At 42.4% G+C, this 15,449-nt stretch overlaps 1 protein-coding gene across 2 annotated transcripts in view; it reads right to left on the bottom strand.

Annotated features, from left to right (window-relative positions):
• TGFA (transforming growth factor alpha) overlaps positions 1–14,711 on the bottom strand; it is a 104,738-nt gene extending 90,027 nt beyond the window's left edge. For both annotated transcript variants that reach the window (XM_058551004.1, XM_058551003.1), the window contains exon 1: positions 14,469–14,711. In XM_058551004.1, the coding sequence (XP_058406987.1) occupies positions 14,469–14,508 (40 nt within the window). In that variant the 5' untranslated portion in view covers positions 14,509–14,711. The remainder of the gene's footprint in view (positions 1–14,468) is intronic.
• Positions 14,712–15,449: the final 738 nt, after the last annotated feature.

Raw genomic sequence — 15,449 nt, 5'->3', positions numbered from 1 at the left:
ATGCTCTGTGACGTTCAAGCATGTCACCCCCCTGCAGGACAGGCTCCCTGCATAAATCTAAGAGATCACCTTTGAAAACAAACACCTTTTCAAATACATGGTAGAAATGCAAACAGGCCTCCATTAACGAATTTATTATTAGAGGCTTCCTGGTCACAACAAAATGTTAAGTAGCACACCTTGTGATTATCTGTCATCTGAACACCTGAACTTTCGACTGAAGGAGGGAAAAATCAACTCTACTACACTTGTTTCTTTATGATATTTCATGGCACTAGGAAGTAGCAAAATTTCTTTTCAGCCAGCATGACAATTGCCTACATGGCAGTTACTCTCAACATGGTAAATATTTAGGGGAGCGGCTCTCTGAAAGTCTGATTACATTTAGCCTAATGTTGGCTACAAAATGGCACTCTCACACACGATCGACTCCAGGCACCTCAGCATCCACAGCCTTCCATGACTGACACAGAGAAGTAGAATAGCAGGATGGCTAGCCCAGCAAGCAAGGGTCCTGGCTTCAAATCCTTGTTCTGCCATTTGCTGACTGTGGGAGCTTGAGCAAGTTACTTAACATTTTTGTGCCTCAGTTTCCTCACCTGTAAAATGGGGATAATCACCATATTTCATAGGATTGCTAGATGGGTTAAAGGAGTTTGGGCAACACATAAGGCACTTAAAGAAATTAGCATGTGGCAGACACTGTTCTAAGTGATGGCCATTATGTCTTCAAAGAGTACCTTGCCCTGTCATACCAAGAACCCTCCTCTTGAGCCCAAGGTGCCCACTGTGTATCTCATCATATTGTGAAAAACTGTGTCTGCTTCTGCCACAAGCTACAAGGAATTCAGGGGCTGGGGGCAAGGGCTAGGTCATGGCCCTCTTTGCACTAGTATCACCAAACCCAGCAGAGAATCTGATACACAGTTAAATGTTTGCCAAAGTGAACAATATATGTATAAAATAACCTAAACCAACAAATAAATAGCATCCCTCACTTCAAGCTGATAGATCTTATTTTTGTTATTCATCCCTTTGGCTCTATAATACAACATTCAGTAAAGTAGCTACATTGGGTGAATTAAGAACCAAATGTTACACTAGGCTCGGTTCAGAAAAATCACAATTACTGTTTGATCACTTGGATATACTCTACACGGGATGACAGCTGAGATACTCCAAATGCTTCTGTTATTACAGTTAAAAGAAAAATGTCCTGCCTTTTATCTGAAATCCAAAAAATCCAATTAGTTAAAAGGACTGTGTTGTTTATTTTTCCCCTCTCTTCCATAAGAGAGGAAAAAGGCACTTTACAAGAAAATAAGCTCACGTTACACAGTGAGTTGATGCTGTTTTCCTAAGCGTAAATCTCTAACTTTCAAGTGGTTCACTGGGGCATAACCAGTCCATTCACTGAAACCTTCTACAACCTACAGAGGATTCAAAATAAGAACTTATTTGAAATGATGGCCTCAATCAAAGAAGGTCCCAATCTCTTGATCCTAATAGAGCACTAGTTCAGGAACTTGGAGTAATGCCTTTTATATTTTTTTCTCTCCACAAGGAAAGTTAAAATAGAGTAGAGTTTTGCTTAACTAAGTGAGGAAGAAAACTCCACTCATTGGGACTTCTCATTCACAGAGAGTAATAAAATTTTTGCATCAACTACAGGTACCACGTGGGGTGAGAGTGTACTAATGATGACCTTCAGCCACTGAGAGACCCTGAAATAGCTTCTGAATCATTAAAGAATGATGAAGTTACTTATCAATCTTTAACGTGTATGCACCTAACAACAGAACATCAAAATACATGAGGCAAAAATTAGGGCCGGCCCCGTGGCTTAGCAGTTAACTGCGCGTGCTCCGCTGCTGGTGGCCCTGGGTTCGGATCCCGGGCACACACTGACGCACTGCTTCTCTGGCCATGCTGAGGCCACGTCCCACATACAGCAACTAGAAGGATGTGCAACTATGACATACAACTATCTACCGGGGCTTTGGGGGAAAAAATAAATAAATAAATAAATAAATAAATAAATATTAATAAAACTAGAGAGAGAAATACATGAATTCACTATCATAGTTGGAGACTTCAACAGCCCTCTCTCAGAAGTGGACAGATCCAGCAGGCAGCGAAGCAGTAAGGACAAAGCTGAATTCAACAGCACCATCAACCAACTGGATATGATTGACATCTATAGACGACTTCATCCAACAACAGCAGACTACACATGGAAATATACAGTCTCAGTTAACCAGAATGTCACATGGAGAATTGCAGGCCTGCCTCGTAACCCCCAATTCCTGCAAAGCATGAAGTTCCAGAAAGAATAGCAGCACACAGGCAGGTTCACCATGCTTTTCAAGACAGGGAAACCCAGTGCCCATCAGTTTTCAACCACGCTGAGGAATGAGGCAAGTCATCCTTTCTCCCCAGGGATCAAAACATGGTAAGTACTCCCCTCCACCACCACAGTAAGTGTGCCTCTCCTCCACCACCACAAGCGTTTCTTCCTCCAACACGTCCTAGCTGGGAGGGAAGTAGAAGTCCTGTCATGAAACGGAAAAGTGAGTGATACCCACTATAATACACTGTCTACTTTCCTAGTTCTCAAGATTTTCTGCCCTGACTTCCTGGGGCAATGACACATCCCCAACCCAAAAGAATGGTTCATTACAGGGTGAGCCTCAGATTAATGGAACAGAACAGAAACTCCACAAACAGACCCAAGTACTCCTGAGAATGTATCAAGTGACAAAAGCGGGATTTGAAATCACTGAGTAGGGAATAAATTATTCAACAAATGGTGTTAGAGTAACTGGATCATTATTTGACAAAAAGGCAAGTCAGATTCTTATCTCACATCTTACACCAAAATACATTCCCAAAGATATGAAACTGAAATCCAAAATGTAACAACAAAAAAGTACAAGGGGAAATGAGAGATCATAGAGTCATAGCAAATCCCTTCGTACTGCAAGATAAAGCAGAAATCATGAAGGAATAATGAACAGATTTTAAGTCTTGAAAAGTTAAAAATGAAAGCAAAATCATACTTCTGTAAACCCAAACACAACACATATAAATTTAAAAGGCAAAATGAAGAAAATATTTAAAATCCCCTTTTAAAAACTGCTTACAAATCAATAAGAAAATAACTCACCTACTCAAAACATGATCTAAGGACAGAAATACGTAACTCACAAGAAAATAAATTCAAATACTCAAACATGAAAAAGCAGTCAGTTGCACCAAACATTGGTTTTAACCAAAGAAATACAAATTAAAACAAGGAGACACCATTTTGTCAACATGATTAGCAAAGTCTAGAAAATGATAATATTCATTATAGGGAAGTTTGCTAACAAGTATAAATTTGTATAGCTTTATTGGAGGGCAGATTGTCAAAACATTAAGAAGTGAAAAAGTATGGACCTTTTTTTTTTTTAATTTTTATTTATTTATTTTCTTCCCCCAAAGCCCCAGTAGATAGTTGTATGTCATTGTTGCACAGCCTACTAGTTGCTGCATGTGGGACGCGGCCTCAGCATGGCCGGAGAAGCGGTGCGTGGGTGCGCGCCTGGGATCCGAACCCCGGCCACCAGCAGCGGAGCACTCACACTTAACCGCTAAGCCATGGGGCCAGGCCAGTATGGACCTTTTGACCTAGTAATCCACTTCTGGGGATCTGTCCATAGGAAATAATTAAAACATGCTGGTAATGATTTAGCTGCAAGAATTTTCATTTCAGGTTTGAATATTTAAAACAACCTACATCTTTATCAATAAGGGATGGATAAATAAACAAGGATAGAATCGTATAACGGAACGTGTTAGTCATTAAAAAAAGAATAGGTTGATAAATATATTCGCATTTTTGTCATGGAAATATTTTCCCTATATCCTGTAAGTGAAAAGCAGATTTTAAAATACTAAATGCCATTTTTGTAGGAAAAAAAGTGAACGTACAAATATCTGTATCCATCCACAGAAAGACATCTGGTAAGATACATGGTAGTTAAACCTCGCCAGAGGATCTCTCTGATGAGTTGAATTTGGGAGTGCTTTTTAGATTCTTTTGTTTGTACACTCTGCTTTCTAATTCATCTCGGATAAAGAAGGAGTAGGATTTCACTGAGGCCGGCAGAGAAGGAGTGTCTCCTGAATGCCCCACACAGGGAGGTGGTGACCAGAGGGTGTGCAGGTTCTGAGAACACTAAGTGGCCTGCACCGTGGCCAGCACAAAAGGTACGTTTGTTTTGGGGATTTTCTTTGAGGGGCAAGTGAGTGCTTGATGAGGTTTAGGCAGAGCTCAGATCCAGAAGGATTCCCCATCTATGTGATCTATGAGTTTACCTCACCTCCCTAAAAAACGCTCAGGCCCCAGGCTTGCTTTCATTCTAGTTCAGGGACCTATGATTCATCCCCTGAAACCCTAATTATAACACCCAAGGTTTGCTATGTGCAAAAAAACAGCTGTCACTGTTTAAATTTGCTGGCAGGGAGTGTGTGCGGCATGCAAACTGGCCCCATAATGTGCTCCTCCAGTGCAAAAATAATAACCCAGAAACCGTCCCAAGGTGAGAAGTGCTCAAGCCCTGAGTTTCCAGCTGAGCTCAGTGACAAGGTGAACAGGTTATGTCCCTTTGTGATTCATACGCCAATTCCTCAGAGCCACTGCCATGGTAAAAGTTACAGGGTTTATGCTGTTTCTTTCAATCAAAAGAAGTATCTCGAGTTTGTGTTTTCCCCGTTGGTTGCCAAGGCCTGGCAGAGGGAGGGGAGCAGAGTGTGTAATTGCAAAACTCCCATTTATCAGCTCCAGCCGCTTTTGTGTCACCACATTACGTGTACCATTTAGCAGGTTAATCTCCTGCACCTCTTGGAAGTACAGTAATTACACAGAGAGTGCCTCAGACCTGGCCAGAGACGACGGAAGAGCAGTCAAGGTACATCTATCTTCTAAGTGCCCAGGAGAATTGTTTGCTGACCTCATTCAAACTCAGATTAAAGGCCCTAAAGAACCCAAGATGAAGACACAGTCTTTTTGTAAGAATCCAATATTTTTACCTAGAAGGACAGATCTTAAAAACAATACAAAAAATAAACAAAAAGCCAATGAGCGAACCACAGAAATCTCCCACACAGGCATTGGTCATCTTGCTCCAAGCACTGTAGTAGCATCTAATGGACACGATAGTGTATTTGGAGGTTTTTAAACTTTTCAACAGTAAGGAACCATCAGGAAGGTACTTAGCAGCCTCTGCTAGAAATTACAATGCCATGTATCATCCAAATCAGAAATGACATTACTATAACAAAGTAATATTTGTTACTTTGCCACTATAATATTGTAACATTGTATAATTATAATATTGTATAATATTGTAATTGTATATTACTGTAATATTTGTTACTTTGGCACATGCAGTTATGCAGATAAACTAGTTGTTTACCTCGGCTTCTGGCAATACTCTCAAATATGAAGCTTTGACTTAAATTTGATTTAATGATTAAAAAAAGTTTTTTTTTCAAAGTATAATTATCAAGAAAAACAAACTTAAAAATATATCTTATTTTGGGGGCCTAGGTGCTTACTTTATTTCATATTTGGTAAAGTCACATTAACTGAGGCTGCAGGTACCAAAGAAAAATTTTTAATTAAAAGGAGATCATTTATAAATCTGTGCTAAAAATTTAGAAATCTGAATTGACTAGATTGTGAAGAAAAGAAATAATTACCCAAAAATGACTCAAGACATAGAAAACTTAAACTGACCACTAAAAAGGGAGCAGGCCCAGAAGCCTCATAAGCAATTTCTTTCAAGCCTTCACAGAACCATTGGTTTCCATGATATTTCAACTATTCCAGAGCATAAAAACAGACGGAATTTTTTAAAATTTATTTTATAAAGCTGACATAACGCTGACATCAAAACCTAAAAAAGAAAATAAGGCCCCAAACACTTCAGGATGAGCCAAATCTAGCAGAATATACAGAGAAAATACCACACAACCAAGAAAGATTGATTTCAGGAATGTAAGGATGGCTTTAACATAATTGAGTCAATAAATGTCCTCAAAACATTTGGGAAAAAACCCACACATTATCTCTCTTGCTTTAAAAAACAAAGCAAAATGCCAAATCTTTTAGTAAGTTACAAAGGGAATATATTTTATTACCATGATAAAGTCTATATGTACATATACATATGTAAATACACATTCACACATATATGTATATATAAAGACATACTCACGTATATATAACCAAAAAGTCAGCCTCATATTTAGCTGTTAAATGCTACAAAGATTCTCTGTAAGTCAAAGAAAAATACAAGGATATCTACTGCCTTTAAAAAAAATGTTGTTCTTAAAGTTCTACCCAGCACTATAAGAAAAATAAGAGATCAAAATATTAAAAGGAAGGAGGTAAATTTATCACTATTCAAGATTACATGATCATCTACCTATGAAACCTAAGAGAATCAACTGAAAGACTATTAGAATTAACAAAAACCATTACAATATTTTTTAAAAGAAAGCTTTTTATTTATTTATTTTTTTGGTGTGGAAGATCAGCCCTGAGCTAACATCTGCCAATCGTCCTCTTTTTTTTTTTTTTTTTTTTGCTGAGGAAGACTGGCCCTGGGCTAACATCTGTGCCCATCTTCCTCCACTTTATGTGGGACACCGCCGCAGCATGGCCTGACAAGCGGTGTGTCAGTGCAGCCCAGGATCCGAACCAGCATACCCCGCTTGCGCCACCGGGCCGGCCCGAAACCTTTTTTTTTTTTTGTGAGGAAGACCAGCCCTGAGCTAACATCCAATGCCAATCCTCCTCTTTTTTACCCAGGAAGACTGGCCCTGGGCCAACATCTGTGCCCATCCTCCTCCACTTTACATGGGACGCCGCCACAGCATGGCTTGACAAGCAGTGCGTCGGTCTGCGCCCAGGGTCCCAACCGGTGAACCCCGAGCCGCTGCAGCAGAGCATGCACTCTTAACCGCCTGCGCCACCAGGCCAGTCCAGAAAGCTTTTTAAATACCAGCAATAACCAATTAGAATAGAGAGTAGGGGAAAGGTGTCACCTGCTAGAACACAAGCTCCATGAGGACAGGAGTTGGTCTCATTCTTGGTGGATTCCCTAGCATCTAGAGGGTCCCAGCACAGGACAGCTGCTCAATAAATATTTGTAGAATACATGAATGAACAAGTCCACAAGAAGTGTAAAAATACAAAATAATGGAACCAAAGTGAAATTCCACTGAGTCAAGTACTTATAAGAATTTAGCATACAATAAAAATAGAGTTTCAAACCACAGGGGGAAGGATAGATTATTCCACAAATGGTAATCGAGACTACTAACTGGTTGGCTGTTTTAAAAAAAATGAAATATGAATTGTACCTCACATTGTATGCCAGAATAAATTAGAGATAGAATAGTTCAACATAATATATGAGACCACTAAAGAATTAGAAGAAAAAAATAAATATTTGCCTTTTCTTAGAATAGGAAGGTTCTCCTAAATATACAAGCAAAGGTAGAAAGTTTAAGGGGAAAGATTGATAGCTTCTGCTACATAAAAATAAAAACCTTCGGTATGTCAAAAGTACCATTTACAAAACAGTAAGAGACAAACAATAAGCGGGAGAAATACTTGCCAAGTATTAATATCCTTTTTATAAAAGTGTTGTTACAAAGCTCTAAGAAAAGGATGATCAATCAGTAAGAAAAAAATTTGAAAAGGTTAAGATGCAAATAACGAGGTGACAAATGGTCAACAAATTTACTCACCCTAACAAATATTAAATATTTTAAAATTGAGCTGAGATTTTCTTCTCCAATCAACTTGGCAAATGTTAAAACTAACTTCAGGTGTTATGCAAGATTCAAGAAAACGGGTATTTGCATACTGCTGGTGGGAGAAAAGGCCAATTGCTAGGAATTTATCCTAAATAATCAAAGATGTGCCCAAAATTTCTGTACATGAATGTCTGTGTATCATTTATCTTCCTTAACTTTAAGCATTTTAAATTTAATATATACTTGTTATAAAAAATTGACCAATTCAAACGAGGGCGCTGGACTATACATATGGTTCTAGAACCTGCCTTTCAAAATTTAATAGATCATGAAAAACTTTATTCTTTTAAAGAGATACATAGTAAATCATTGTATTAATATACAAAAATAACATTTAAGGAATCTCCTTTAAGTTATAACAGTGTGGTACTGGCAACTTGTTAGTAGTATAAACAAGCCAGCAATTACCATCCTTTAAATTTTTCTTTGCACATTTCAGTAAGTATGTATGTAGGATTTATATAAAAAGCTAGAATTGATGACTCAAAGTTATGCCACTTAAAATTGATAAGCATTGCTCCAGTGACTTCCAAAAAAGTTGTATCAATTTATATTCCCAACAACAGTGTGTGGATTATTCATAACAGTGAGAAATAAGAAGAACCTATATGGCCAGAGGGCTTCAAAATTGGTTAAATTTTAGTAAATATAGTCACAGGACTATTTTCCAGCCACTAAAAATGATTGTGGATGAATGTTTAATGACATAAAAAATGTTTATTATGAAAGATTGTTACATTGCAAAAACAAGTAAGTTAAACAGTGTAAATAAGCCCGCTGGAATTCATATAGGCTTTTAAAGAATATCTAATCTATACATTCATCCATCAGACTCTACAACAAAATGTTAATCATGGTTATCTTTGGGTGGTGGAATTACAGGTCATTAAAACACCTTTTCTCTTATGCTTTCTTCAATTTTCCAAATGTTCTAGAGAAAAAATGTTTTCGCAATTAAAACATTAAATCATAATCTATTTTTTAAAAACAACAATAAAAGACAATTCTGAAGACTAATTGTATTGGTGTTGCAAGAATGTATATGCAACCACCCTTTATTATCATAATAAAGAGTTTTTCAGGATTAATGTTAACTACATGGCCAAGTGTTTGCCAACTGAGTGTGCATTTGGAGTATCCAGCACTGGGCACCCCAAGGAATCATCAACGGCTTAGTGCTTTCCTCTGAGGCTTGGCCTGTGCTCAGAGGTGCCAAGGGCAGAGATGAAGACCAATGGTCTCTGCTCTCAAGCAGCCCTCAAACTAGGAAGGAAGAGAGGGCAAGCATCAACCAACGTTAATCCAAGGTAGGACATAGAGGGGCCAGGGCTCTGTTGCCGAGGTTCCCAGCCAGAAAAGCTAACACATTCAAAGATTAAAACCAAAAAAGGCAAGGCGATAGCAGGCTGAAGTTCCACAAAGTTACACAAGCTTGTTACACAAGTTATGTGTACATCTCTTCTTGAGGAAACGCTAACCATCTACGAGTACTTGATAAGTACAAACTTTAACGTGGGGAAAACTGAAAGCTTTTCAAGGTAACAGGACAACAAAAAATTAAAGGCAAAAGTATTGAGCATAGAATTCACTTGACAGGGGAGAGACTCCACATGAAAGAAAATTGTTTCCTCTGACTTAAGAAAAAACAAAAATGTACTAGCAAATACATAAAATTCCATTTCAATAAACTTCCAACTTTTTCTAAGCCCAGGTAACAACTATTTAAGTCATATTCAATACAACCAATTCATAATGCTTCAGAAGAATTTACCCAGACTTTTAGAGTTGGTCTAAAAGGAATGTGCCTTAGACTTGAAATGAAGAGCTCCTACGAGATGGTTCTGGTAGTGTAGATTTCTGGGTTTCCAGATTCTATGAAAGATTTTTATACCTGACATTTCACAAGAAAAAAAAACAAACAAACAAAAGCAAAAGTCTCTGTAAAAGTACCCTGATCTTCTATCTAGATGCAGTCTGAAACATATCAGCCTTTAGCACAGAATTAAGTTCATACTTTAAAATGAAGTAATTAAAAATATTTAAAATAGCAGCAAAAAACAGTCAAATTTTGGTGATCCAAAAAAAGAAAGTGTGACATGATTAGCGTTGGTCAGTGTAAGTTTAACAACACGGGATCGTTACATTTTCCATGGGTAAAGTACAAGAATACTTACGACAATTAAGAGATCTCAGCAAGAGTTCTAACTCTGCCCCAGTCAGCAAGACAGGCCTTTAATAATGGCCCATAAAACCAGAGTGGCGTTTATAAACGTCAGAACATACTTTAGATAAAACGCAATTGGTTAAGCCAGAAGTTTCCGTAATAGCAATTGACTGTAGAGCAGTGGTTCTCAAAGTGTCCTTCCCCTTTGTGGCATGAGCCACACCTGGGAACTCCTTAGACATGCGATCTCCCACCTCCGGCTCTGTGATCTGGTTTACCAAGCCCTCCAGGTGGTTCTGATTTAAGGGCACTGCTGTGGAAGACACTACAGAGGTTTTGAGTGTGAAACTGAGCACAAGATGCCCAATTCAGTGTGTCAGGCTAGTCCCACCTTGGTTGACCTAACCTCCACTTCCCATTGCCCGTCCCTTTTAGTGGGCAGCCCAAAGAGTAGCACCAGGTTCAAACACAGTTTCAAAAGGCCTTAGAGATAGTAGGGCTAATGGATAAGTCAGCTATTTTTCGTATGTTACCACAGTAACAGGAAGCATCATTTACTCCTATAAGAAAGGTCTCCGTTGGGGCCGGCCCTGTGGCTTAGCGGTTAAGTACGTGTGCTCTGCTACTGGCGGCCGGGGTTTGGATCCGGGCGTGCACCGCTGCATCACTTGTCCAGCCATGCTGAGGCGGCGTCCCACATACAGCAACTGGAAGGATGTGCAACTATGACATACAACTATCTACTGGGACTTTGGGGAGAAAAATGGAAAAAGAGGAGGATTGGCAATAGATGTTAGCTCAGGGCCAGTCTTCCTCAGCAAAAAGAGGAGGATTGGCATGTATGTTAGCTCAGGGCTGATCTTCCTCACAAAAAAAAAAAAAAAGAAAAAAGAAAGGTCTCCTTTGCAGGGTACACTGAGTGTTTACAGAAAGATCACTTTATCCTGAGGAAACCAAATTTTAGAAAAGCAAATATGGGTAACTCTAAGGCTTCCATATTCACCTTTATAGCCCTTGTTCTAAGTGAATTTTCCCTAATTATGGCTGTCCAATAAGGAAAACATGTGTCCTGGGCCAACCTCCACTGCCTACTCTGAAAGACATCATTTCCATGTAATGGAGAAAAGAAACGTCTTACTTCATGCACCCTACTGGTCCCTCAGTCCTGAATCCACAGGGAAGCTGACCATTTCATCTCTACCCACCCCTCATGATGCTTCACGTCCTAAGACGTCCTTCTGTAGGTCTACACCCAGTTTACTTCTGGGGGCTGCCATAAAAATAATGTTTCTTTGTGGATTATAAAACCCATTTCTGTATTATGAAATCAATTTCATTTTGTATGTAGTCCTTCATTTTTATAGTTTTTAAATAGCTTCCATATTTACCATCTCAGTTGATTCTCATAATAACCTGTGAGGTGGGTAGTTTTATTATTCCTACGTTACAATGAGAAAACTGGAACTTAGTGCTGACTTCAATAAACAACTGACCCATGAATGTCAAAGAGGAAATACAAATGTTTTGCATCAAAAATGAAAGAATTCACAATGTCCAAAAGAACCCCCAAACTTGGATTTGTCATCTGCCAAATGATATTTACCAAAATAATTAGGTAAGTTTTTAGGTGGGGTGGTATTTTTCTGGCTTCGGAAGGGTGAGAGGTGGGAGATAAACTCTCCCAGATACGGAATCAACATAACCTGCAATGATATCTAGAATTCGATGAGGTTCAGAGTAACAACCACAACAATGATGATGATGATGGCGCTAAGACTGATTAAGCTCTTACTATGTGCCAGGCACCATTCTACATTAATATATTCAACAACCCTATTAATATCACCATTTACAGAAGAGAAAACCCAGAGAAGCTATATACCTTGCCCAAGATTACACATCCTGCACCCTGGGCACAGAGGACTGGAGGTGCCAAGCCCCTGTGAGGTTTGCCCCACCAGCGATGGAAACCTGACATGGGAGGGCAGCCCCCACAGGAACCTGGATTACTTTTCTGGTGTTGCCATTTAAGCAACAGTCTCTACATTCTCTCGGCCAAAACATCAATCAACGCTCAGGTTCCAAGTTATCAGGAGCATCAATTGAGACTCCTAACAGCTGGTTCCTTCTCAGACTGTCCCTACAAGGGTGGGGAAGGAGGGGAGAGAACCCAGTTTTCCAGGTCTTGGTTAGCAATGGAACACTGGCTGATTTGCCTGGACCTGCCTTTGATTAACTTAAGAAAAATCAAAGAAGAAAGCAGCTCTGGAGGAAATGTGCAAATGAAAGCTGCATGAGGCAATGGTGAGTAGTATTTAGTAATCTAGCGGAAAGTGAGGTGGGAGGCAGAAGTTCTAGTCAATGCACAGAACTAATTTTTTTTTTTTTAAAGAAATATAAATAAAAAGGAATCCTCACTGCTGTAAATTACTCCTGCCTTCTTTTTTCTCTGCTCACATTTTGGAATTGTATGAGCCAGCTTTTACATATTGATCAATCTTTTTAAGTTCATACATCTTTTTCTTAAGGAAGGATCAAGTTGAATTTTTAGACAAGAGAAAAATTACATGATGAATGAATGCAGTCTTCATGAGCAAGTATACTATGACTGGGGGGCAACTTTCAAAGGCTTCCTCAAATTTGCTTACCTTCATCATTTCCTGTCTTTAATTTTCACTGAATAACCTCAGACCACCTTAAGATCCTAGCAGTCCAACAGAAAACCCAATTTAACAGAAAGTTCCACAATATTCCACAGAATCCCACCTCAATGAAAAACCCCAACCTGGGAGATGGGACTATAGTGACCCCAGGTAGGCGACTTTTCATATCCACATTCTGTCCACACTCTAATAATCCTGGCCCAGTACTTACTAACTGTGGGTCCTGTGTGCTTCCCTTTCCTCCTCTATAAAATGGGGATAACACCTTCTTCATTAGGTTGGTGTGAAAATTAAATGAGTTAATACAAGTCAAGCGCTTAGAACAGTGCCTGGCACAGAGTAAGTACTCAAATAGCATTAGCTATCATTATTGTTACTCCTAGTGTTTGCAAAAAATATTACAACAGGGAACCGCACACGGAAGGCTTCTACTGTATCAGTAATGTTCTATTGTTTAAAAAAAAAAAATCTAAAATCAGAACAATCGTCGATACAAAAAAATAAGAAAGTCTTGGAAAAAGGGAGGAAAAAAGCCGGTCATAATCGTGCCACCTGTTGGTGAGTTTCAGGTGAGGGTACTGCTTGGAGCCTCCGGTTCCACCACTGCGCCGTATTTCCCTTCGATGATGCCTCCCCTCGCGCCGCGATTCTTAATCAGCGTTTCACCGGCAGTATTACAGGCGGGTCCGCGAACCCGCTGAAACCCTACGCGGAACTGGGTGAGGCTGCGGCGCTGAGCATATTGGGGGAGGGGTTCCATAGCTTTTCTCAGACTCTAATAGAGAACCCTGTAGCGAGCAACTTGCTTTACGGGCTTAAACTCAGGGGATATCGACAGAACAATTCACCTCACGGAAGCTGCAGTAATAACAGGACACCTGGGTTGTTAATTTGCCATCTCAACACCGGAGCGAGCTGATCGCGAGGGGCAAAAGCCCGCCCGGCGGCGCATGGCGCTGCGCCCCTTGCCACTTACAGACCGGCCTCTGAACTTCACCGCTGAAAACGCACCGGCTCCGCAGACCCGACCTGGGTGTTCAGGGTTTAACTTCTCCTCCCTTCCCCCCTCGTTCTCTTCCAAAAACAAACTCAAAGGAAATTGGCAAGGCTCCGTCTAGGGTTTCACTCTAGCCCTCGGCTGACACTTTATTAAACCACTTCTCCCGGAGAAGTTAATTAAAAGAACAATTAATCCGCACAAAAATCCAAAACCTACCCCAAAGCTCAAGAGCTCTTAAAGTTAGAAGACTGAGGGCGCCTCTGCTGACCATGAACATCTGCCCGTCGCTGGGGCAGGGGTGGGCAGGAGGTACCAAAGGGAAGCAGGCAAGGTCCGGTCGGAGGGTCGGACGCCGGTCACCCCTCGAAGTCTACACGCTACCGACGCCGGTGAAGACGGGCTTGGAGGCAGCCAGGTAAGCTGGTAGGTGTGGGCAAGTGTACGAACAGACACACACAGCCGCGGCCGATTAAAGTTCAAGCCCGTTCACATACCGCTTCTCTTTCCCCGGAGGGCGTTCTCACGCACGGCCCAGGCGGCCACTTCCCAGGACGCCCGACGGTCCCCCTCTTTGGAATGGGCTCCCCAAATCCCTAGTAAGCCCTAGTGACGCCCCTTGCCTCCCAGCCTCCAACCCCTGAAAAGCATTAGCCTCCCTCCACTCTCCTAGGCGAACGCAGAAAACCCCCGGGCGAGAGACATGAAGGACAGGGGAAAGCGGAGTGCCGCGGGGGGCGTGGGGTGCAGGCGTGCAGCGCAGCGTACGTACCAAGCGCGAACAGGGCGAGCTGTCCAGCCGAGGTGACCATCTTACGGGCGGCGGGCAGCAGGCGCCCCAGCCTCCTGCCCTACCTGCGGTGCCCGAGTGGCGAAGCGGCGCCGCGGTGCGGGGGAAAAAGGCGCCGGCGAGGCAAGGCCAGCCCCCGGCGCGGGCGGGCGGAGGGAGGACCGAGCCCTCACTGCTGGCACTCACCCTGCCGCGCTGCCGGCCGGGCGGAAATGGGAAGGCGGTTACCGTCACCTCTCCGCCACTCGGCGACCGGGGCACGGCGGACCACCCTCCCGCCCCAATGGGGGTGCCCCCCTAAGAGCACTGGGGGTGGGGGTTTGGGGCTGGGGGCGGGGACGCTGCGCGCACCAAGCAGGGCGCGGGCGGCGGGGCGGGGCAACCTGGGAATCTCTGCGCCCCGCCGCGCGAGCGGGGAACCCAGGCCGAGGAAAAGGCAGGAAGCGCCTGACTTCAGACACCACCCTCGGACTAGCAGCCCAGCGCTGCCGCGGGGCCCCGCGCGTGGGGTCGGCGCCAACTGCGGAGCCCGAGCAGACGGGGCGCAGTGACCGCTTCTAGGCTCTAGGAGGGGGAGCGGAGCCTCCCGGACGTCCGTCACCTGCGCCGACCGCCACTGCAGAGGGCTCTCCCGGCAAGGGACTGGGGACGCGGCCCGGAACGGGATCTGCGAGTTTCGGACGCCGCCTGCCAAGACTTGGCCCAAGGAGAATGCTCCCCGGAATCAAGCGAATAATTTGTTAAACCGGGTTTCCCACCTGCGTCCCCATCCCAGCAAGGAACACTCCATTCTAGGGCCGCCTGCCGCCCGAGCACAGCCACCCTACGTTCCCAGGCTGGCACATTGTTAAGATCAGCGGGCCTTCATACCTCTGGACTGCGGCTGGTAATGAAGATGAGTCTCTTGTCTATGGGGCACCTGTTTATCTACCACTGCTATCCCCGGTACACCCGACACCGCCC

The sequence above is a fragment of the Diceros bicornis genome, chromosome 12 (genome assembly GCF_020826845.1).
Source record: "Diceros bicornis minor isolate mBicDic1 chromosome 12, mDicBic1.mat.cur, whole genome shotgun sequence".
NCBI lineage: Eukaryota > Metazoa > Chordata > Mammalia > Perissodactyla > Rhinocerotidae > Diceros > Diceros bicornis.
This window is presented reverse-complemented; position numbering and strand designations above follow the sequence as displayed.